A 24,988-nucleotide genomic window follows, 5' to 3' on the forward strand; every position below is an offset into this window, starting at 1 on the left:
GGTGTCTATGTGGAGTGAAGGTAGGCAGAGGGACTAGTAGTTGGATTGAAAGTATACAAGACCCATGCCCAGAGTTTCTTGGAACCTGCCTATGCATGAGTGGAGCTCCCTGGGAAGGAGGCTACACGAAGCAAGAAGGGAGGGTGCAATCTCATTTCAGCGGTGAGCTGGATGGAGAAGAATCCAGCCGCCTCAGATGGGGTTTTCCAAGGGCAGAGGAAGTACGTTGTGGGTAGGGGATCATGTGGCCACCCTGACCTCCACTCCTTGCTCTAGAACCATGGATCCCAATGAAATGCCTGCTGTGCCCTGCGGCCCCCCCGACTCCACCACTGGACTTGAGACCGGAGCCCCAAGGGGGATTGAACTTGGCCCCAGAAGAGCTATACGTCGCTGTGCCCGCTGCCACAACCACGGCATCACTGACGAAATCAAGGACCAGGAGCACGTCTGCCTCTTCGAGGCCTGCAAGTGTCACAAGTGTGCCCTCTTCTCGTGAGTATGGTGTCTGACAAGGGGAGGGGAGTGGGCCTCCCCTAAAGGTGACTGACTTTAGACCTGCAATCCCCCACTTTAGGGAACACTGCAGCATCTTGCCTGCTGAGAGTGCCTTGAAGTCGCAGCGGGGGCCACGCCGAAAGAGGCACCTGACTGAAGGACGGATAAGGAGTGGGACCACCTCTCGCAGAGCTCACAGCCATGTCAACAAGTTGGCCATTGAAGCAGGAGTCCGCAGTGAGTATCTCTGGCCAGGGAAGGAGTCTGAGTTTTGGGTGTAAGAAGCATGAGTAGTTCTGTCACCAGTCCTACCACCCAATTTCGATGTGGCTTTGGGCAAGTTACTCCTTGGGCCTTAGCTTCCCCAACTATAAAACATCATCAATATTATCTACCAAGTGTTGGTGGGCTGGAGAGATCTGGGGGGGTGGGTCAAAAAGGTCCACAGTGGGATGAGGCCTCAGATTGGGGGGGGAGGTAGAGTCACGGGGGACGGTCAGGGGGAAAGGCTCACCTAAGCTATCCCCAGTCTCTCACAGCTGGGAAGGAGAACATCAGCTTGAGGCCCAACCCTGTGCAACCCCTGGGGAGGAGTCTGGGGCCAGTGTGGGAAGCTTCCACCTCAGCCGCTGCCCAGACCCCTTCCTGTGTCCTGAAGACCTGGGTACCATCTCTAACCCTACTGCAACTTGCCATATGACCCTGGGGAAAAAATACTTCTCTCTGGGTCTCATAGTCTGCAGTCCCAAAATGAAGAGTAGGACTAGCTGGTCTTCAAGGTCTTCCCAACTCTGACATCCTGGGCTCCTATCCTTGTCCTAAAACATGCCCACATCTCCTTTCCATGGCCGGCTTGGTCCCTGACTCCAACCTGTGCTCTCTGCTCCTGCAGGCAAGCTCCCAAGGAGCTCTGCTGATCGGTCTGGTCGCGGAATCTTTGTCTCTGTCCTGGACTCCAGCACCCTTGAAGAAGCAACTAACAATTTCTCTTTCCAGGGAGTCACACAGACCCCCTGCCCGGCCCAGCAGGTGAGTAGAGTGAGAAGGACCATGGAGCTAGTTGTATATTGTGTTATTGAGTGCCCAACCTTCTGGTTAAGGCCATGGGAGCAAGAAAGAGGAAGTGGAGGCAGTGCGGTGCAAGTGGAGGAGGAGGAGGAGGAGGAGGAGGAGGAGAGGAGGAGAAGGTGGCATCTCAGACTATGGGGCAACGACAGAGCTCTCCCAGCTTTGCCATTTCCAACTTGTGAGACTTTGGACAAGTAACTTTACATCTCTGAGCCTCTATTTTCCTATCAGCGTACTGAGAGGGGACAATATTCTACACCTATAACATTGACAAGAGGACTAGCACAAGGCCTGCCACATAGCAGGCCTTTGACAACTGGAGGCTGTTATTCCACATGAAACAAATCGATGGGATAGAAGCTCCTGCTGAGAAGGGGGGCCATGATGGTGAGGCCCACCATCTCACCCAGGCGAGAGTCTAATAACCGTCAGAGAAAAGTTCCTGGAGATGAGCCAAGCTGGCCCTTCAAGTCCCTTGGGGAACTTGATTGGGGAATATGGAGGCAAGAACCAGTCCTTGGACGGGGGACAGTAATCACGTCACTCCAGGTGCCTTGCAGATTAAAACACAGACACCTCTGACTTCCCATAATCTTTACTGTTGCCTTGGGAGTTTTGAAAAAGCTGGGAGGAATTAGTGTCTCAGGAAAGATATAGAAAAAAAAGATACAGAAAAGAAGACAGTCCAAGCAGGGGAACGGACTTGTCCAAGCCACAACGACTAATGGCCAGCCGGCATTCAGACTCCCACATGCAGATATTGCAAAACCCTTACCCCTCTCTCTCTACTGGTAGTATGTGCCTACCAGAGGGATAAATCCCCTGGCCTCTCCTTTCCTTGTTCCTAGATGCTCAACTCTGATCCTCCAGCCCTGTGCCACCCTTAACCCCCTTCTACTGCAGCCACGGATTCTGGGGAAATTGTGGGGTCCAGAACCCTGGCAGGGGCCAAGCTTAGTGAAGGAGAAGAGCAGAAGGCCTCAGGGTGGCTGGGGACTGAAGGGGCACGGGGGAGGTGTGGGTTCCCAGCTCCCATTCTCTCACATCCTTTGCTTTGCAGGCTCCCAAAGCTTCCGAGCAGGCCTCGGTTTCTGCCTCCTCAGAGTGGCAGCAACAAGTGGAAGCGGCCAAGGCTCTGCTGGCTCTGAAAGGATCTTCCCAGGCCCCTTCTGGCTCCACCTCCGTGCTCCAGCCCTGTGTTGCACCAGGTAGCCTGGTCTTTGAAAGGAGAACATGGGGTTGGGGATAGTTGGGAAATGGGAGGCTGTTGTGTTAAGCAGGGCCTGACTGGGAAGTCAGAGTTGGAGGGTGGTTGGGGGTTGAACCTCTTTGGGCCCAGGCAGCCAAGCTCCTCAGTCTGACTCTTGAAGTGGCAGTAGATGGTTGTTCAGTGAATCATCGGTTTATCGAGCGTTGTGCTCAACAGCAAATGTCCAGTGCCCTGATGTCAAGAAATAAGGAAACCAAGTCCCTAAGAGTAGCAGGGACTTACCCTAGGGCATGCAGCATATCAAGTCGAAGAACCAGGTCTCCTGACCCCCAGCCCAGGGCTTTCTATCCAGACCCCTGCAGTCTGCTGTGACCTGGGAAGGACATACATAGGTGGTAAGAGCCTAGTCCGGAAGGAGATCTGGTTCCTGCCTTCAGGGAGCTTCCAGTCTCAAGGTGGAGCATGGATGCCTTCACAAGTCATGTTTTGCGGCTGAATCTCACTGATGAGCCTGGGGAGGAAGGACTGGAGGCGAGATAGACACCTGGGGAGGCTGAGAGGGAAGGCTGGGCACGACCAGACCAAAATGGTGCATTCGGTATGGAGTGTGAGTGAAGCAGCCACCCTGAAGGAACTGCTGGAACAGAGGGGATGAGGGTGGAGAGGCTACCAGTCACGGAGGTCTGGCATGCCAGGCTTAGGAGGTTAGACCAGCAACTGTGGGTGATGAGGAGCCAGGGAATGTCTGAACTAGGGAGGAGCATATTCAGAGATGCTGGACTTGACAAAAAGAAATGTGGTGGCTGTGATGGAGGGTTTGGAGGAGGCAAGACTTGAGATGGGCAAACCAGCAAGGAAGAGTTCTGTGCAATACAGTCCAGGTGACAGAGCCTTGATTGGGTGGAACAAAAAAGAGGGGAGAGCCGGGAGGGGAAATGGATGTGACCTGGCTCTGACCCCTTTCTTTGTGTCTACAGCTCCTGCTGGAGATAGAGGACTTCAGCCTCCTAACCCCTCTCTTTGATCCACGCCGGCCAGCTCCGTTTCTCTGCCTAATGGACACCTGGGGTGCATCTCCCCCTTGAGCTAGAAGCCCAGAGGGGGAGAACTCACTAAAATACTGCCTATGTATGCATTCGCAAAATGCTTAATGTCCAAAATTCTTAACGTCTTTTTTTGAAGCCTTTAGGCGCTCATATAAGCTTTCAGACCCATTTTTTTAATATGGGGCAATACCTTGACTGAGGATGGATATTCTTGTACCTCCATCCTTTACTTTCCTGGATCCCAGGGCCTTTTAATGTCTCTTATGAAAACAGCGTTGTACAATCTAAGCTGATCAGTCTCTAAATAGGGTCCTGTATGAGTCCATATGTTCATCTGCCAGAGTTTTTATTTGATTCATGATTGTGAACATACTGGCACGCTCGTATACCTATCCATGCATGTGAAAATCTGAGGATGTTTTCATTTTGTGTCTAGGTTTGTGTGTGTGAGCAAATAATAAACCCGTGTTGTAAGGCACTGAGATATAGGAGTTGTTTGTTACCACAGTATAACCTAGACTCTCCTGACTCTAACAGACTTGTTCAATTCACTTTTCAAAGGGAGAAGCTCTTTACTCAATAACTGGGATTTCTTAACATGGCTAGATAAGAAAATGGTAGAGAAAAAAAAAAAGGGTAGGAGATTTATTCATTCAGCAAGTAAGTTCCTACGCCTTTCCTGGCATAGACTGCTTCCAGTTGTCCAGAGGGCTACAAATTGAGATGTCTGCAGAATCAAGCAGATTATATAAATGAGTAGAGCAGACCAGATGGGGTCTGGCCAATTGACAGTGCATGCTCTACCTAAGGGGGCAGCTGTCACTTGGCTCTAGCCAATTGCTGCCATGCAGGAATGTGGACTCATTGTTGCCCCATCTCCTGATTTTTCAAGAGAAGATGAAATTCTAGATTTCTATGTAAAATATCTCAATTTTCAAATGTTGGCTCTGGTTTCCTCTTTAAGCCCTTTACATGGGACAAACAACACATCCAAGCAGGCCAACTTTGGCCAATGGAATGCCGGTTTGATTCTAGTCCAATATGTATTTTACGGTGCGGGCGGGGGTGAACTGAAGCCAATCAGGACAAGAAGAATCAAAGAGGGGAGATGAATTAGACCTGGGGACTACTTTTGAAGGACCCAGGAAATACAAGGAAGAATCATTATCATTTCGTTATTCTGTGTTCACTGTATGCTAAGCACATATAACCTCACAACAGCTCTGTAAGCTAAGCATTATTATCACCCTTTTACATATGAGGAAATGCGCTCAAAGAGTTGCACAAGTGTTTGAAGGGAAATGTTTAGCCAAAGATGGGGGGAGACTCCCTTCTCTTTGCCTTGCCCTAAATTAGCTAATAAATTTACTTGTTTACAAAGTGTCGAGTGAGAAGTTCAAAACTTGAAGCCGCAGACACCCAGTCAGAAGGGTCTTTCAAAAATCATCCCTTTATTTCATACTCAAAGTAGCAATCTATAGGAATTGATCAGATCTTACCTGCACTTGTTTCTCAGTCCTCTGCTGATGTTCATGATCCTGCCCACCCATCCCCACCACACCCCGACACGTGTTGAGCTATACCTTTTTAAAAAGTCTCTTAATGGCATAGTATGGGCATCTTAGGGCATTGTTATAAATGGTAGACGTTAAACATCTTTCGTGAACTATCCTTTGGTCACAGGTTTAAAATATCACTTTACATAACAGTGTGAGTTAGCTCTTGACTCTGGTATGGTATGTAACAGCACTGGTTGGATCTGAGGATATCCACCACACCAGGGCATCTGCAGAGTGGATCAATCTCAACCAGTGCCATGCAGGTAAATGTTTAACAACAGGCTCTGTGGGGGAGGACGAGGGTTGGAAGAATCGCCCTGTGTTGTAGCATTTGCCGATTTCAAGCTACCAACGTGAAGTCCTTTGATGCAGAATTGGGAAGAGATGCATTTCCATCATTCAGTTACAATAAATATGCACAATCTCAAGAGCATAGCTAATAGTAAAATGTAGGAAAATAATTGGGAATCGATGACTTTTGATCATGTATTATGTTCGTTTTCAATATAATGTATGTAATGTAATTGTTACTGTATACGATTTAGTTTTAATAACAGCTGTGTTTAAAAGCTGGCTCACAAAATTCCCGACAATATGATAGTCGCCTCTTATGTTCCAGTAAGAGTGCCCTCCAGCACTCCACTGCTTTCGGCTCTTGCCCAGATAGGCACCTCTTCCAAAATAGGTCACACTAACACCGCAGGGCTTTAAAGGGCTGCTACCACTGCTTTCTGACCAAGAACAGCCTAAAGTGAGGGGAGAGTATTCGTTATTGATTTTTTTTTAAATGGAATGATCTAGAACAAATACTGAGCAAAATGAATTGTCAGAATTGTTTATGGGCAAACGTGCCTTGTCAGGTAAAGGGCAGAATAAGCAAGACTCATGCAGGGATGTTGTTAACAGATTTCTTAAATGTTAAAGGAACGGGGCAACTGGTGTTCCCTGGCCATGGGATCTGTATCTCTCATCAAGAGACAGACATTCGTTATTCTCCCTCCTCCTTCTCAGATGAATGCTGCACAATCTACACAAACTTCTCCACCTTGCCTTTTTTCACTTAAAAATATGTCCTTCATTGTCAAGTATAGGCACTAAGTTATACAGCAGATCTCTAGAATATACTCATCTTGTACAACTGTAACTTTATACCCATTAAACAACTCTCCATAGCACCCTTCTCCCATCCCCTGGAAACCACCATTCTATTGTCTGCTTCTATAAGCTTGACTATTTTTGATGCTTCGTATAAGAGGCATTGTGCACTTAAAATTTTGTTAAGAGGATAAATCTCATGTTAAGTTTTCTTATCACAAGAAAGCAAAATCAAAACAAACCAAAACAAAATACCAAAGGGACATGAGGAATCTTTTGGAGATGATGGATATGCTTATCACCTTGACTGTGGAGATGGTAACATGGATGAACGCACTTGTCCAAACTCATCAAATTGTACACATTAATGCATGCAGGATTTGTATACAAATTATACCTCAATAAAGCTGAAGAAAACAATATCCTTGAGATCACTCCATAGTGCTCTATAGAGGTATCTCTCACACCTTTCAACAGCTATGGAGTACGCCATTGTGTGGATGTACCATAATTTAGGCAACTAATCTTCTATTGATAGACACTTTGGTTGTACCTACTCTAGCTATTACAAATACAGCCACAATGAATAGACTTGTGACATCATCTTTAGCAGTTATTATCAATATGTCTTTGAGATCGATCCTGAGATATACTATTGCTGAAGAAAGGGTAAAAACACATATAATCTTGCTCATTACAGTCAAATTCTCCCTCATAAAGGGTGTACCTATTGCCTTTTCTCCATCAGTGTATGAGAGTGCCAATTTTCCCAGAGTTTCAGCAGCACTGCTGCCAGACTTTTGAATTTTGCCAATCTGATAGGTGATAAATGGTATATCAGTGTATTTTTAACTTGTGTTTCCTTTAATGTGAACAAGATTGCATGTCTTTTCTCCAAAGAAGATATACAGATTGCCAACAGACACATGAAAGAATGCTCAACATCATTAATCATTAGAGAACTGCAAGTCAAAACTACAATGCGATATCGTCTCACACCGGTCAGAATGGCCATCATTAAGACTTGTTTTAAGGCCCAATATTAAGCTTCTGCTGAGAAATCCAATGATAATCTTACGGACGCTCCCTTACATGTGACAAATTGCTTTTCTGCTGGTCCTTTCAAGATTCTCTCTCTGTCTTATACTTTGGGCAGTTTGATTATAATGGGTCTCAGTGTGGTTCTCTTTGCAGTTATCCTACTTGGGGTTCTTTAAGCTTCCTGAATCTTTGTGCCCATCCCTTTCCTCAGACCTGGGAAAGTTTCAGACATTATTTCTTCAGATAAACTGTCTCTGCCCCTGTCTTTCTCTCTTCTCCTTCTGGGAATCCCGTCATGCATATAATAGTCTTTTTGATAGCGTCCCATAGTCCCTTAGGCTTTTGCCACTTTTCTTCATTCTGTCTTCTTTCTCTTCCTCTGACTCAATGATTTCAGGTGAACTGTCTTCAAGTTCACTGATTCTTTCTTCTCTCTACTTGTCTGCTGTTGAACTGCTCTCATGAAACTTTTAGTTCAATTATTGTATTTTTCACCTCCAGAATTTCTGCCTGGTTCATTTTTATAGTTTCTATTTTTATTGATAGTCTCATTTTGTTCAGGCGTCCTTTCCATGATATTGTTTAGTTGTCTATGTGTGTTTTCTTTTAGCTGTTTGAGTATCTTTATGCCAGTCACTTAAAATTCTTTCTTTGGCAGCTTATAGATCTGAGTTTCATTAGAGTTGGTTTCTGGAGTTTTATTTTGTTCCTTTGATTGGACCATGTTTGTCTCTTCCTTTGTATGCCTTGTAATCTTTTGCGGGAATTTGGGCATTTTGAAAAAACAAGCACCTCTCCCAATCTTTGCATACTGGCTTTGTACATGGGAAGGCAACCACCAATCAGCCCACCTGGAGTTTCTAGGACCTCCCAAGCCTTTTCTGATCTCCTGCCCCCCATGGAGTTTGCCTGTGGAATTGCAGCTCTAATGTGCTGCTGGCCTCTGTTTTCAGCAGCTTCCAAATTCTAGCACCAGTCCCCTCTGTGCTCTGAATCAGGCAAGACAGAAACCAGTCCCTCAGAAGCCCCTGAACAAGCCAGACGTTGGGTGCACAGTCCACTCTTTTGTTTCCTCCCCGTAATGGGGTCCCCAAACGGGGCATTTCCTCCTGGTTTCTCCATGCTCTGCAGCATAAGGGGAGGAGGCCAAGCAGGTCACCAAACAACGCAAATCTTCCTACCACTTTCTCTGGAATCCCTTCTTGGTTTTTCAACGGCCCGAGTGCTGTAGCATCTGAACTAGTGCCTAGAGTTCTCACAGAGCTATTCTGGGCCATACATACATTGTTGTAAACTCAATATCTCTGTGGAGGGAGGAGAGCCTGCAGCTTCCTATCCTGCCATCTTCATGAAGTCACTCCCACGATGCACTTTTCTTTTTTTGTAACATCTTTATTGGAGTATAATTGCTTTACAATGGTGTGTTAGTTTCTGCTTCATAACAAAGTGAGTCAGCTATACATATACATATATCCCTGTATCTCCTCCCTCTTGCCTCTCCCTCCCACCCTCCCTATCCCACCCTTCTAGGTGGTCACAAAGCATACGATGCACTTTTTAACAAGTGATGTTGGAAAAACTGGATCTCTTCCTCACACTATACATGAAGATAAATTCCAAATATATAAGAGTTTAGAATGTAAAATTCAAAACCATTTCAGTACTACAAAAAAAAATTCCTCTATACACTAAGAATGAGGAAAATCCTCCTAACTATGAATGAAAGTCCAGAAGAAATAAGGCAAAATATTAATAAATTTGGCTGCCTAAACATAAAATGCTTTTTCATGGCAAATTTTTCTTTAAAATTCTAGAAACCCAGTTAGAAAAAAAAAAAGGTGTATAACAACTTGGAAAAATACTTTCCACTTCTATCAGAGAAAAGAGCACCGAGCTTATCTCCCTGTGCTATGTGGTTGCTTCCCACTAGCTATCGGTTTTACATTTGGTAGTGTATATATGTCCATATATACACTACCACTCTCTCACTTTGTCCCAGCATACCCTTCCCCCTCCCCGTGTCCTCAAGTCCATTCTCTAGTAGGTCTGCATCTTTATTCCCGTCTTGCCCCTAGGTTCTTCATGACCACTTTTTTTTTTTTTTAGATTCCATATATATGTGTTAGCTTACAGTATTTGTTTTTCTCTTTCTGACTTACTTCACTCTGTATGACAGTCTCTAACTCCATCCACCTCACTACAAATAACTCAATTTCATTTCTTTTTATGGCTGAGTAATATTCCATTGTATATATGTGCCACATCTTCTTTATCCATTCATCTGTCGATGGACACTTAGGTTGCGTCCATGTCCTGGCTATTGTAAATAGAGCTGCAATGAACATTATTGTACATGACTCTTTTTGAATTATGGTTTTCTCAGGGTATACACCAAGTAGTGGGATTGCTGGGTCGTAAGGTAGTTTTTTTTTAGTTTTTTAAGGAACCTCCATACTGTTCTCCATAGTGGCTGTATCAATTTACATTCCCACCAAGAGTGTATGAGGGTTCCATTTTCTCCACACCCTCTCCAGCATTTATTGTTTGTAGATTTTTTGATGATGGCCATTCTGACCGGTGTGAGACGATATCGCATTGTAGTTTTGACTTGCAGTTCTCTAATGATTAATGATGTTGAGCATTCTTTCATGTGTCTGTTGGCAATCTGTATATCTTCTTTGGAGAAAAGACATGCAATCTTGTTCACATTAAAGGAAACACAAGTTAAAAATACACTGATATACCATTTATCACCTATCAGATTGGCAAAATTCAAAAGTCTGGCAGCAGTGCTGCTGAAACTCTGGGAAAATTGGCACTCTCATACACTGATGGAGAAAAGGCAATAGGTACACCCTTTATGAGGGAGAATTTGACTGTAATGAGCAAGATTATATGTGTTTTTACCCTTTCTTCAGCAATAGTATATCTCAGGATCGATCTCAAAGACATATTGATAATAACTGCTAAAGATGATGTCACAAGTCTATTCATTGTGGCTGTATTTGTAATAGCTAGAGTAGGTACAACCAAAGTGTCTATCAATAGAAGATTAGTTGCCTAAATTATGGTACATCCACACAATGGCGTACTCCATAGCTGTTGAAAGGTGTGAGAGATACCTCTATAGAGCACTATGGAGTGATCTCAAGGATATTGTTTTCTTCAGCTTTATTGAGGTATAATTTGTATACAAATCCTGCATGCATTAATGTGTACAATTTGATGAGTTTGGACAAGTGCGTTCATCCATGTTACCATCTCCACAGTCAAGGTGATAAGCATATCCATCATCTCCAAAAGATTCCTCATGTCCCTTTGGTATTTTGTTTTGGTTTGTTTTGATTTTGCTTTCTTGTGATAAGAAAACTTAACATGAGATTTATCCTCTTAACAAAATTTTAAGTGCACAATGCCTCTTATACGAAGCATCAAAAATAGTCAAGCTTATAGAAGCAGACAATAGAATGGTGGTTTCCAGGGGATGGGAGAAGGGTGCTATGGAGAGTTGTTTAATGGGTATAAAGTTACAGTTGTACAAGATGAGTATATTCTAGAGATCTGCTGTATAACTTAGTGCCTATACTTGACAATGAAGGACATATTTTTAAGTGAAAAAAGGCAAGGTGGAGAAGTTTGTGTAGATTGTGCAGCATTCATCTGAGAAGGAGGAGGGAGAATAACGAATGTCTGTCTCTTGATGAGAGATACAGATCCCATGGCCAGGGAACACCAGTTGCCCCGTTCCTTTAACATTTAAGAAATCTGTTAACAACATCCCTGCATGAGTCTTGCTTATTCTGCCCTTTACCTGACAAGGCACGTTTGCCCATAAACAATTCTGACAATTCATTTTGCTCAGTATTTGTTCTAGATCATTCCATTTAAAAAAAAATCAATAACGAATACTCTCCCCTCACTTTAGGCTGTTCTTGGTCAGAAAGCAGTGGTAGCAGCCCTTTAAAGCCCTGCGGTGTTAGTGTGACCTATTTTGGAAGAGGTGCCTATCTGGGCAAGAGCCGAAAGCAGTGGAGTGCTGGAGGGCACTCTTACTGGAACATAAGAGGCGACTATCATATTGTCGGGAATTTTGTGAGCCAGCTTTTAAACACAGCTGTTATTAAAACTAAATCGTATACAGTAACAATTACATTACATACATTATATTGAAAACGAACATAATACATGATCAAAAGTCATCGATTCCCAATTATTTTCCTACATTTTACTATTAGCTATGCTCTTGAGATTGTGCATATTTATTGTAACTGAATGATGGAAATGCATCTCTTCCCAATTCTGCATCAAAGGACTTCACGTTGGTAGCTTGAAATCGGCAAATGCTACAACACAGGGCGATTCTTCCAACCCTCGTCCTCCCCCACAGAGCCTGTTGTTAAACATTTACCTGCATGGCACTGGTTGAGATTGATCCACTCTGCAGATGCCCTGGTGTGGTGGATATCCTCAGATCCAACCAGTGCTGTTACATACCATACCAGAGTCAAGAGCTAACTCACACTGTTATGTAAAGTGATATTTTAAACCTGTGACCAAAGGATAGTTCACGAAAGATGTTTAACGTCTACCATTTATAACAATGCCCTAAGATGCCCATACTATGCCATTAAGAGACTTTTTAAAAAGGTATAGCTCAACACGTGTCGGGGTGTGGTGGGGATGGGTGGGCAGGATCATGAACATCAGCAGAGGACTGAGAAACAAGTGCAGGTAAGATCTGATCAATTCCTATAGATTGCTACTTTGAGTATGAAATAAAGGGATGATTTTTGAAAGACCCTTCTGACTGGGTGTCTGCGGCTTCAAGTTTTGAACTTCTCACTCGACACTTTGTAAACAAGTAAATTTATTAGCTAATTTAGGGCAAGGCAAAGAGAAGGGAGTCTCCCCCCATCTTTGGCTAAACATTTCCCTTCAAACACTTGTGCAACTCTTTGAGCGCATTTCCTCATATGTAAAAGGGTGATAATAATGCTTAGCTTACAGAGCTGTTGTGAGGTTATATGTGCTTAGCATACAGTGAACACAGAATAACGAAATGATAATGATTCTTCCTTGTATTTCCTGGGTCCTTCAAAAGTAGTCCCCAGGTCTAATTCATCTCCCCTCTTTGATTCTTCTTGTCCTGATTGGCTTCAGTTCACCCCCGCCCGCACCGTAAAATACATATTGGACTAGAATCAAACCGGCATTCCATTGGCCAAAGTTGGCCTGCTTGGATGTGTTGTTTGTCCCATGTAAAGGGCTTAAAGAGGAAACCAGAGCCAACATTTGAAAATTGAGATATTTTACATAGAAATCTAGAATTTCATCTTCTCTTGAAAAATCAGGAGATGGGGCAACAATGAGTCCACATTCCTGCATGGCAGCAATTGGCTAGAGCCAAGTGACAGCTGCCCCCTTAGGTAGAGCATGCACTGTCAATTGGCCAGACCCCATCTGGTCTGCTCTACTCATTTATATAATCTGCTTGATTCTGCAGACATCTCAATTTGTAGCCCTCTGGACAACTGGAAGCAGTCTATGCCAGGAAAGGCGTAGGAACTTACTTGCTGAATGAATAAATCTCCTACCCTTTTTTTTTTTCTCTACCATTTTCTTATCTAGCCATGTTAAGAAATCCCAGTTATTGAGTAAAGAGCTTCTCCCTTTGAAAAGTGAATTGAACAAGTCTGTTAGAGTCAGGAGAGTCTAGGTTATACTGTGGTAACAAACAACTCCTATATCTCAGTGCCTTACAACACGGGTTTATTATTTGCTCACACACACAAACCTAGACACAAAATGAAAACATCCTCAGATTTTCACATGCATGGATAGGTATACGAGCGTGCCAGTATGTTCACAATCATGAATCAAATAAAAACTCTGGCAGATGAACATATGGACTCATACAGGACCCTATTTAGAGACTGATCAGCTTAGATTGTACAACGCTGTTTTCATAAGAGACATTAAAAGGCCCTGGGATCCAGGAAAGTAAAGGATGGAGGTACAAGAATATCCATCCTCAGTCAAGGTATTGCCCCATATTAAAAAAATGGGTCTGAAAGCTTATATGAGCGCCTAAAGGCTTCAAAAAAAGACGTTAAGAATTTTGGACATTAAGCATTTTGCGAATGCATACATAGGCAGTATTTTAGTGAGTTCTCCCCCTCTGGGCTTCTAGCTCAAGGGGGAGATGCACCCCAGGTGTCCATTAGGCAGAGAAACGGAGCTGGCCGGCGTGGATCAAAGAGAGGGGTTAGGAGGCTGAAGTCCTCTATCTCCAGCAGGAGCTGTAGACACAAAGAAAGGGGTCAGAGCCAGGTCACATCCATTTCCCCTCCCGGCTCTCCCCTCTTTTTTGTTCCACCCAATCAAGGCTCTGTCACCTGGACTGTATTGCACAGAACTCTTCCTTGCTGGTTTGCCCATCTCAAGTCTTGCCTCCTCCAAACCCTCCATCACAGCCACCACATTTCTTTTTGTCAAGTCCAGCATCTCTGAATATGCTCCTCCCTAGTTCAGACATTCCCTGGCTCCTCATCACCCACAGTTGCTGGTCTAACCTCCTAAGCCTGGCATGCCAGACCTCCGTGACTGGTAGCCTCTCCACCCTCATCCCCTCTGTTCCAGCAGTTCCTTCAGGGTGGCTGCTTCACTCACACTCCATACCGAATGCACCATTTTGGTCTGGTCGTGCCCAGCCTTCCCTCTCAGCCTCCCCAGGTGTCTATCTCGCCTCCAGTCCTTCCTCCCCAGGCTCATCAGTGAGATTCAGCCGCAAAACATGACTTGTGAAGGCATCCATGCTCCACCTTGAGACTGGAAGCTCCCTGAAGGCAGGAACCAGATCTCCTTCCGGACTAGGCTCTTACCACCTATGTATGTCCTTCCCAGGTCACAGCAGACTGCAGGGGTCTGGATAGAAAGCCCTGGGCTGGGGGTCAGGAGACCTGGTTCTTCGACTTGATATGCTGCATGCCCTAGGGTAAGTCCCTGCTACTCTTAGGGACTTGGTTTCCTTATTTCTTGACATCAGGGCACTGGACATTTGCTGTTGAGCACAACGCTCGATAAACCGATGATTCACTGAACAACCATCTACTGCCACTTCAAGAGTCAGACTGAGGAGCTTGGCTGCCTGGGCCCAAAGAGGTTCAACCCCCAACCACCCTCCAACTCTGACTTCCCAGTCAGGCCCTGCTTAACACAACAGCCTCCCATTTCCCAACTATCCCCAACCCCATGTTCTCCTTTCAAAGACCAGGCTACCTGGTGCAACACAGGGCTGGAGCACGGAGGTGGAGCCAGAAGGGGCCTGGGAAGATCCTTTCAGAGCCAGCAGAGCCTTGGCCGCTTCCACTTGTTGCTGCCACTCTGAGGAGGCAGAAACCGAGGCCTGCTCGGAAGCTTTGGGAGCCTGCAAAGCAAAGGATGTGAGAGAATGGGAGCTGGGAACCCACACCTCCCCCGTGCCCCTTCAGTCCCCAGCCACCCTGAGGCCTTCTGCTCTTCTCCTTCACTAAGCTTGGCCCCTGCCAGGGTTCTGGACCCCACAATTTCCCCAGAATCCGTGGCTGCAGTAGAAGGGGGTTAAGGGTGGCACAGGGCTGGAGGATCAGAGTTGAGCATCTAGGAACAAGGAAAGGAGAGGCCAGGGGATTTATCCCTCTGGTAGGCACATACTACCAGTAGAGAGAGAGGGGTAAGGGTTTTGCAATATCTGCATGTGGGAGTCTGAATGCCGGCTGGCCATTAGTCGTTGTGGCTTGGACAAGTCCGTTCCCCTGCTTGGACTGTCTTCTTTTCTGTATCTTTTTTTTCTATATCTTTCCTGAGACACTAATTCCTCCCAGCTTTTTCAAAACTCCCAAGGCAACAGTAAAGATTATGGGAAGTCAGAGGTGTCTGTGTTTTAATCTGCAAGGCACCTGGAGTGACGTGATTACTGTCCCCCGTCCAAGGACTGGTTCTTGCCTCCATATTCCCCAATCAAGTTCCCCAAGGGACTTGAAGGGCCAGCTTGGCTCATCTCCAGGAACTTTTCTCTGACGGTTATTAGACTCTCGCCTGGGTGAGATGGTGGGCCTCACCATCATGGCCCCCCTTCTCAGCAGGAGCTTCTATCCCATCGATTTGTTTCATGTGGAATAACAGCCTCCAGTTGTCAAAGGCCTGCTATGTGGCAGGCCTTGTGCTAGTCCTCTTGTCAATGTTATAGGTGTAGAATATTGTCCCCTCTCAGTACGCTGATAGGAAAATAGAGGCTCAGAGATGTAAAGTTACTTGTCCAAAGTCTCACAAGTTGGAAATGGCAAAGCTGGGAGAGCTCTGTCGTTGCCCCATAGTCTGAGATGCCACCTTCTCCTCCTCTCCTCCTCCTCCTCCTCCTCCTCCTCCTCCACTTGCACCGCACTGCCTCCACTTCCTCTTTCTTGCTCCCATGGCCTTAACCAGAAGGTTGGGCACTCAATAACACAATATACAACTAGCTCCATGGTCCTTCTCACTCTACTCACCTGCTGGGCCGGGCAGGGGGTCTGTGTGACTCCCTGGAAAGAGAAATTGTTAGTTGCTTCTTCAAGGGTGCTGGAGTCCAGGACAGAGACAAAGATTCCGCGACCAGACCGATCAGCAGAGCTCCTTGGGAGCTTGCCTGCAGGAGCAGAGAGCACAGGTTGGAGTCAGGGACCAAGCCGGCCATGGAAAGGAGATGTGGGCATGTTTTAGGACAAGGATAGGAGCCCAGGATGTCAGAGTTGGGAAGACCTTGAAGACCAGCTAGTCCTACTCTTCATTTTGGGACTGCAGACTATGAGACCCAGAGAGAAGTATTTTTTCCCCAGGGTCATATGGCAAGTTGCAGTAGGGTTAGAGATGGTACCCAGGTCTTCAGGACACAGGAAGGGGTCTGGGCAGCGGCTGAGGTGGAAGCTTCCCACACTGGCCCCAGACTCCTCCCCAGGGGTTGCACAGGGTTGGGCCTCAAGCTGATGTTCTCCTTCCCAGCTGTGAGAGACTGGGGATAGCTTAGGTGAGCCTTTCCCCCTGACCGTCCCCCGTGACTCTACCTCCCCCCCCAATCTGAGGCCTCATCCCACTGTGGACCTTTTTGACCCACCCCCCCAGATCTCTCCAGCCCACCAACACTTGGTAGATAATATTGATGATGTTTTATAGTTGGGGAAGCTAAGGCCCAAGGAGTAACTTGCCCAAAGCCACATCGAAATTGGGTGGTAGGACTGGTGACAGAACTACTCATGCTTCTTACACCCAAAACTCAGACTCCCTCCCTGGCCAGAGATACTCACTGCGGACTCCTGCTTCAATGGCCAACTTGTTGACATGGCTGTGAGCTCTGCGAGAGGTGGTCCCACTCCTTATCCGTCCTTCAGTCAGGTGCCTCTTTCGGCGTGGCCCCCGCTGCGACTTCAAGGCACTCTCAGCAGGCAAGATGCTGCAGTGTTCCCTAAAGTGGGGGATTGCAGGTCTAAAGTCAGTCACCTTTAGGGGAGGCCCACTCCCCTCCCCTTGTCAGACACCATACTCACGAGAAGAGGGCACACTTGTGACACTTGCAGGCCTCGAAGAGGCAGACGTGCTCCTGGTCCTTGATTTCGTCAGTGATGCCGTGGTTGTGGCAGCGGGCACAGCGACGTATAGCTCTTCTGGGGCCAAGTTCAATCCCCCTTGGGGCTCCGGTCTCAAGTCCAGTGGTGGAGTCGGGGGGGCCGCAGGGCACAGCAGGCATTTCATTGGGATCCATGGTTCTAGAGCAAGGAGTGGAGGTCAGGGTGGCCACATGATCCCCTACCCACAACGTACTTCCTCTGCCCTTGGAAAACCCCATCTGAGGCGGCTGGATTCTTCTCCATCCAGCTCACCGCTGAAATGAGATTGCACCCTCCCTTCTTGCTTCGTGTAGCCTCCTTCCCAGGGAGCTCCACTCATGCATAGGCAGGTTCCAAGAAACTCTGGGCATGGGTCTTGTATACTTTCAATCCAACTACTAGTCCCTCTGCCTACCTTCACTCCACATAGACACCCTTTTCAGGCATGCACATGCACTCTCGTGCCCCCTTCAACAATTACTGCTTCCCTTTCTCATGTATCATCTTGTACTCTGCTATGCCCAGCTATTATTCCTGGCATCCACTTCCACAATTGTCTTCCTAACCTCCTGCATTCATTCACTCCCTACTCATGATTCTATGCCCCTCTGCATTCAATTCTATTATTAGTCTCCTGTATGCCCTACATTCAGTCTTCCTCTCACCTTCCATTCCGATTTTTTTTCCTTGCACCCCATCGAAATCTTAATTATTCTCTTGCTCCCTCTTTAAACTGACATCCCTTTGCATCTCATGAAATCATATCATTCTGCTGGATCTCAAGCCCCTGTTTCAATCATTATTTTCATTCATTCCCTCAATTATTTATCAAGTAGATGTTTGTTGATCCCCCCTATTGAATGCCAGACCCTGATCTAGTCAACAGCCAACTCCTCACTACACTAATTGTTCTCTCGCACCAACACACCCTCTCTGCTTTCATGCAAACCCGTGCATTCCCTCCACAGCCTCCCAACAATCTTCCATGCTCCTCTCCAAGCTTCAACAATTATGCTTGAGCACACCTTCCCCTCCTCCTGCACCCAGAGTGCACCACCTCCTCTCAGGCTGCCCAACCATTCCCTACCACACCCACCTCAGAATCAGAGGGAGGGGCATAAGCCCTGCCCCAGGGGCCAGAGGCCAGGGGTCAGGAGGCCTCAGCAAGGGGTCGTCCCACAGGACTTCAGCCAAGGGGGCGGGGTTGGGCGTGGAGTGGGAGGTGGGGATGGGGTGGGGCGGGACATGAGGTACCCGGCTGAGGTGGAGGAGAGGAGAAGGGGTTGTGGACCCATAGCAGGAGGGAGGGAGGAAAGAAGAGGTGTGGAGAATGAGGGTCCTATTCCTGATGCCAGTCTGTGGTTACCCCAGCCTCCACCAGGTCAGAATCAATCTGCTGGGACAGGAGACCTGAAGGAAGACTCAGCTCTCGCTCCCTTTCCTGCTCTGCCTTCAAAGGCCAATGAGCTTGCAGCTCTGCCTTCAAAGGCCAAGGAGCTTCCAGCTCTGCCTTTCACCTCCCACTGCTAGGGCCAGCGACCAATGAGCTTCAAGCTCATCCGAAGGTCACTGACCAAAGTCCCGCCCCACTCGTCGCCTCCCTCCCACTTCTCCTCATGCTGGCTTTATTGGGCGGCCGGCCATTTAACTCCGGAAGTGAAGTAGAGCTTTGTGCTCCCCAAACCTTGTTTCCCGAACTGTTCTCTCTTTGGATGTGAAATATTGTACACGCATGTCTTTTAAACACACGTCCTTGGTATTCTGTAACTTACTTGTACAAAATTCAGCGTGTGTTTCTAAGGTCGCTCCGTATTCCTATGTCAGGGATTCTCAGGCAGGGGTTCTTAATTCACAGTCAGATTTTGCAGCCCCAGGGAACATTTGGCAGTGTCTGGAGTCATTTTGGTCTTTATTCGTGTGTCTCTGTTTCTGAATTCCCTGTTCTGTTCCACAGATAAATTGGTCTATTCCTGTGCCAGTACTACACTGTGTTAATTTTTATCTCTTGGTAAGACATCTTGATCTCTGGTAGGACAAGTCTTCACACCTTATTCATCATCTCCAGGCATATCTTCACTATTCTTCGCCTTTTGCCCTTCCTAAACTCTAAAATATAAATGTTAGGATCAGCATGACATGTTTCCTGAAAACTCATTTGCGGTAGATTTGGGTGGCACTTTCATTGAATCTGTGGATCAGTTAAGGGAGAATTGGCTCTCTTTATGATATCCAGCCTTCCTAGTCACCAACATGGGATGGCTCTCTATTTTTGTGGGTCTTCTTTAACGTTGGAATCTCTCAGCTTAGTATTTAGCTTTACCTTTTGTACGTTCAGATCTTGTACATCCTTTTTTGCATTTATCCCAAGAACTCTAGAATGTTGTTGCTCTGGTGCTTGATATCTGGTTAAAATGACATTTTCTATCTGTGTCTGATTTATAGAACTCCACTTGGCTTTTTAAAAAATATATTGATCTCAAAGTCAGCCACCATGCTAAACTCTGTGATATCTAATCATGTGCCTATAAGTGGTGCACAGTTTTCTGTGAATCTGTGAGTAACAGAAGTAAGGTAATCAACTTACAGGTTTCTTACTGGCTGGCTAGGACATCCACTACAAGGTCAAATAGAGACGGCAAAATTGGGCATCTTTGGGTTATTCCTAATATTAAACAGAATGATGCCAACATTTCCATATTAAAATGGGCTTGCTGTGTTTCATTGTTTGCTTTAATTCTTCAATTCTTTCTTTCTTTCTCTGTTTCTCCTTCCTTTCTTTCTTTCTTTCCTTCCTTCTCTCTTTTGTTTCTTCCGTTCTCTCTCTCTTTTCTCATTCTTTCTTTCTTTCAGATTAAGGAACATCCCTTGTATTTCTAGCTTAATAAGATTGTCTTAAAAATCATGAATAGATATGGGATTATACATTTTTGGCCTCCACTGAAATGATCAAGACTCTAATCATTTAATCTGTTAACACAGAGAGGGTTATTTATAAGATTTTTTTTCCGAAATCTTTAGTGAAGTACACATCTTAGTGAGTTTCCAAAAACTAAACATAAACATCCAGTTAGCACCTGGAGCAAACAGCAGAATATATTAGCAACACACAAACCTCTCTCATGCCCCCTTCCATCTATAGTTTTTCTAATGGTAAACCAGATTTGCTCTCCTAGGATAGATGTAACTTAGTTATGGCGTATCATCTTTTGTGTACACTGGTGGGTTCAGTTTGCTAAAGTTTTGCTTAGAATTTTTTGTGTCTTCTGTTCACGAGGAAGATTGGCTTGATGTTTCTCTCCTCATAGCATCTTTGCTGGTTCCAGGGTCAAGGTTTTCTAGTCTCATAGACTAAGTTGGGCAAAAGTCCCTCTTTGCTATCCTCTGGCAGTGTTCATATAAGATTAGGATTATCTGTCTTGAAACTATTTATTTATTTTTTAACATCTTTCTTGGACTATAATTGCATTACAATGTTGTGTTAGTTTCTGCTGTATAACGAAGTGAATCAGCTATATGTATACATATATCCCCATATCCCCTCCCTCTTGCATCTCCCTCCCAACCTCCTATCCCACCCTTCTAGTTGGTCACAAAGCACCGAGCTAATCTCCCTGTGCTATGCAACTGCATCCCACTAGCTATCTACTTTACACTTGGTAGTGCATATATGTCAATGCTATTCTCTCACTTCGTCCCAGCTTACCCTTCCCCCTCCCCGTGTCCTCAAGTCCATTCTCTATGCCTGCGTCTTTATTCCTGTCCTGTCCCTAGGTTCGTCAGAACAATTTTTTTTTTAGCATCTCTATTGGAGTATAATTGCATTACAATGGTGTGTTAGTTTCTGCTGTATAACAAAGTGAATCGGCTATATGTATACATATATCCCCATATCCCCTCCCTCTTGCATCTGCCTCCCACCCTCCCTATCCCAACCCTCTAGGTGGTCAAAAAGCACCGAGCTAATCTCCCTGTGCTATGCAGCTGATTCCCACTAGCTATCTAGTTTACATTTGGTAGTGTATATACGTCAATGGTACTCTCTCACTTTGTCCCAGCTTACCCTTGCCCCTCCCTGGGTCCTGAAGTCCATTCTCTACGTGTGTGTCTTTATCCCCGTCCTGTCCCTAGTTCTTCAGAACCATTTTTCTTTTTTCTAGATTCCATATATATGTGTTAGCATATGGTATTTGTTTTTCTCTTTCTGATTTACTTCACTCTGTATCACAGACTCTAGGTCCATCCACCTCACTACAAATAACTCAATTTCGTTTCTTTTTACGGCTGAGTAATATTCCATTGTATATAGGTGCCACATGTTCTTTATCCATGTATCTGTCGATGGACACTTAGGTTGCTTCCATGTCCTGGCTATTGTAAATTGAGCTGCAATGAACATTGTGGTATATGACTCTTTCTTTCTTTTTTTTTTTTTTTAACATCTTTAGTGGAGTATAATTGCTTTACAAGGGTGTGTTAGTTTCTGATTTATAACAAAGTGAATCAGTTATACATATACATATGTCCCCATATCTCTTCCCTCTTGCATCTCCCTCCCTCCCACCCTCCCTATCCCAGCCCTCTAGGTGGTCACAAAACACCGAGCTGATCTCCCTGTGCTATGCGGCTGCTTCCCACTAGCTATCGGTTTTATATTTGGTAGTGTATATATGTACATGCCATTCTCTTACTTTTTCCCAGCTTACCCTTCCCCCTCCCCATGTCCTCAAGTCCATTCTCTAGCAGGTCTGCGTCTTTATTCCCATCCAGCCTCTAGGTTCTTCATGACCATTTTTTTTTTTAGATTCCATATATATGTGTTAGCATACGGTATTTGTTTTTCTCTTTCTCGCTTACTTCACTCTGTATGACAGACTCTAGGTCCATCTACCTCAACACAAATGACTCAATTTCGTTTCTTTTTATGGCTGAGTAATATTCCATTGTATATACGTGCCACAACTTCTTTATCCATTCATCTGTTGATGGACACTTAGGTTGCTTCCATGTCCTGGCTATTGTAAATAGAGCTGCAATGAACATTTTGGTACATGATTCTTTTTGAATTATGGTTTTCTCAGGGTATACACCAAGTAGTGGGATTGCTGGGTCATATGGTCGTTCTATTTTTAGTTTTTTAAGGAACCTCCATAGTGGCTGTATCAATTTACATTCCCACCAACAGTGCAAGAGGGTTCCCTTTTCTCCACACCCGCTCCAGCATTTATTGTTTGAAGATATTTTAATGATGGCCCTTCTGACTGGTGTGAGGTGATACCTCATTGTAGTTTTGATTTGCATTTCTCTAATGATTAGTGATGTTGAGCATTCTTTCATGTGTTTGTTGGCAATCTGTATATCTTCTTTGGAGAAACGCCTATTTAGGTCTTCTGCCCATTTTTGATTGGGTTGTTTGTTTTTTCTCATATTCAGCTGCATGAGCTGCTTGTAAATTTTGGAGATTAATCCTTTGTCAGTTACTTCATTTGCAAATATTTTCTCCTAATCGAAGCATTGTCTTCTCATCTGGGTTATGGTTTCCTTTGCTGTGCAAAAGCATTTAAGTTTCATTAGGTCCCATTCATTTATTTTTGTTTTCATTGCCATTCCTCTAGTAGGTGGGTCAAAAAGGATCTTGCTGTGATGTATGTCATAGAGTGTTCTGCCTATGTTTTCCTCTAAGAGTTTGATGGTGTCTGGCCTTACATTTAGGTCTATAATCGATTTTGAGTTTATTTTTGTGTACGGTGTACGGGAGTGGGGGTGGGAGGAATTGGGAGACTGGGATTGACACATATACACTACTGATGCTATGTATAAAACAGACAACGAATGGGAACATACTGTATAACACAGGGGACGGTACTTAATGCACTGTGGTCACCTGAATGGGAAGGAAATCCCCAAAAGAGGGGATATATGTATATGTATAGCTGATTCATTTTGCTGTACAGGAGAAACTAACACAACATTGTAAAGCGACTATACGCCAATAAAAATTAATTTAAAAAAACAATAATAAAATATATAACCTTATTGAGAAATGGGCAAAAGATGTGTTTCTTCCCAAAAGATATAGAAATGGCCAATAAGATCACGAAAATTGGCTCAATACACGTTAAAATTCCTTAGGAGAATTCAAATAAAAACCACAACGAGATACAACTTCACACCCATCTAGATGGCTATTATTTTGTAAGGGGTGGGGGGAGAAGGGAGAGAGGGAGTATGGGAGGAAGGAAGAAAGAAAAACAGAAAACAAAATTGTTGACAAAATGTGGAAAATGGGAACCCTTGGGCATTACTGGTAGGGCTGTAGCTGCTGTGGAAGACCATATGGTGGTTCCCCAGAAAATTAGGTTTGGGATTACCATATGATTCAGCAATTACACTTCTAGGAATTGCAAAAAGGGGTTCAATCAGATAAGGTGAAAAAACCCAGGTGTCCATCAGCAATGAAAGGATAAACAAAATGTGGTATATACACACAATGCAATATTACTGAGGCTTAAAAAGAAATGAAATTCTGATATATGCCACAACATGGATGAACGTTGAAGACGTTGTGCTGGATGAAATAAACCAGGTACAAAATGACAATTATCTTATGACTTCACTTATATGAGGTACGTAGAGTAGTTAGATTCATAGAGATAGAAAGTAGAATGGTGATTGCCAGGGTCTGGTGGGAGAGAGGCATGGAGAATTATTGTTTAATAGGTACAGGGTTTCAGGTTGGGGTGATGAAAAAGTTCTGGATGTGGATGGTGGGGATGATTACACATCCATGTGAATGTGCTTAATGTCATTGCATTTTATACTTAGCATGGTTAAAATGGTAAATTTTATGTATGTTATGTATATTTTACCACAATAAAAATATAGAAAGAAAGAAAGACTCAGTCTCACGGAAAATTACTTTGCCCTGCTAGGAAATTTCTTATGTATCAAAGGCAAAATTTTCATTAGGAATATAGGTAGGGATTTACCAATGATAGTGTATGCATTTATAATCTTTAAAATTGAATTTGTATTTCAAAAATTTCCCATAAAGAAAACTTCAGTTCTACATGGCTACACTGATGAACAAGATCACACATTTTAAAGAAAAAATAGTGACAGTCCGACAGAACTTTTCCAGAAAATACAGGAGGAACTCTTGCCTATACATTTTATGAGGGCAGCATTACTTTCACACAAAAAATAGAAAAAGACACTACAAGGGGCAAAAAGCACCACAGACCAATATCTTTGATGAATATACATGTAAAACTACCTAATAAAATTTTAGAAATATGAATCCAGTGATATATAAGAAGTATAATCCATGACCAAGCAGATTTATCCTAGGAACGCAAGGTCATTTTAACATTAAAAAGTGCATCGATGTATTTTTTTGTCATATTAAGGGAATGAAAGAAAAAAATGATTATCACAATATATGACAGAAAAGCCATTTGATAATATAAAACATCCACTCATGATTAAAACAAACAAACAAACAAACAAAAAACTGATAACTTAAGAACAGAAGGGAACATATCTAACCAGATAAAGTGCTTCTACCAAAAACCTGCTGTTGGCATCATACTTAATGGTGAAAGACTGAATGCTTCTCCCATAAGATTAGGAATATGGCAGAATGTCCACTCTCACCATGTCTATTCAATATTATACTTGCGGCCCTGGTTGATGAGTTAAGGCAAGAAAAAGAAATACAAGGCATACAGATAGAAAAGGAAGAAGTAAAAAATGATCTTCATTTTCAAAAGGCATGATAATCTACATGGAAAATATTTAGTAGTCTACAAAAAACAAAAATCATCTCCCAGATCAGATAAGCAATTTAACAAGGTC

The 24,988-nt window shown here is 44.4% G+C and overlaps 1 protein-coding gene across 1 annotated transcript; it reads left to right on the forward strand.

Annotated features, from left to right (window-relative positions):
* Positions 1-280: 280 nt before the first annotated feature.
* Positions 281-18,536, forward strand: DMRTC1 (DMRT like family C1; the record flags this gene model as incomplete). The annotated part of the gene is given in 7 exon segments (XM_082377793.1): positions 281-495; positions 578-735; positions 1,391-1,527; positions 2,362-2,475; positions 2,627-2,804; positions 3,535-3,797; positions 3,801-18,536. Coding segments are annotated over 7 exon segments (1,131 nt in total). The 3' UTR covers positions 3,867-18,536.
* Positions 18,537-24,988: the final 6,452 nt, after the last annotated feature.

This window comes from Balaenoptera borealis (assembly GCF_965194805.1).
Source record: "Balaenoptera borealis genome assembly, chromosome: X".
Lineage (NCBI taxonomy): Eukaryota > Metazoa > Chordata > Mammalia > Artiodactyla > Balaenopteridae > Balaenoptera > Balaenoptera borealis.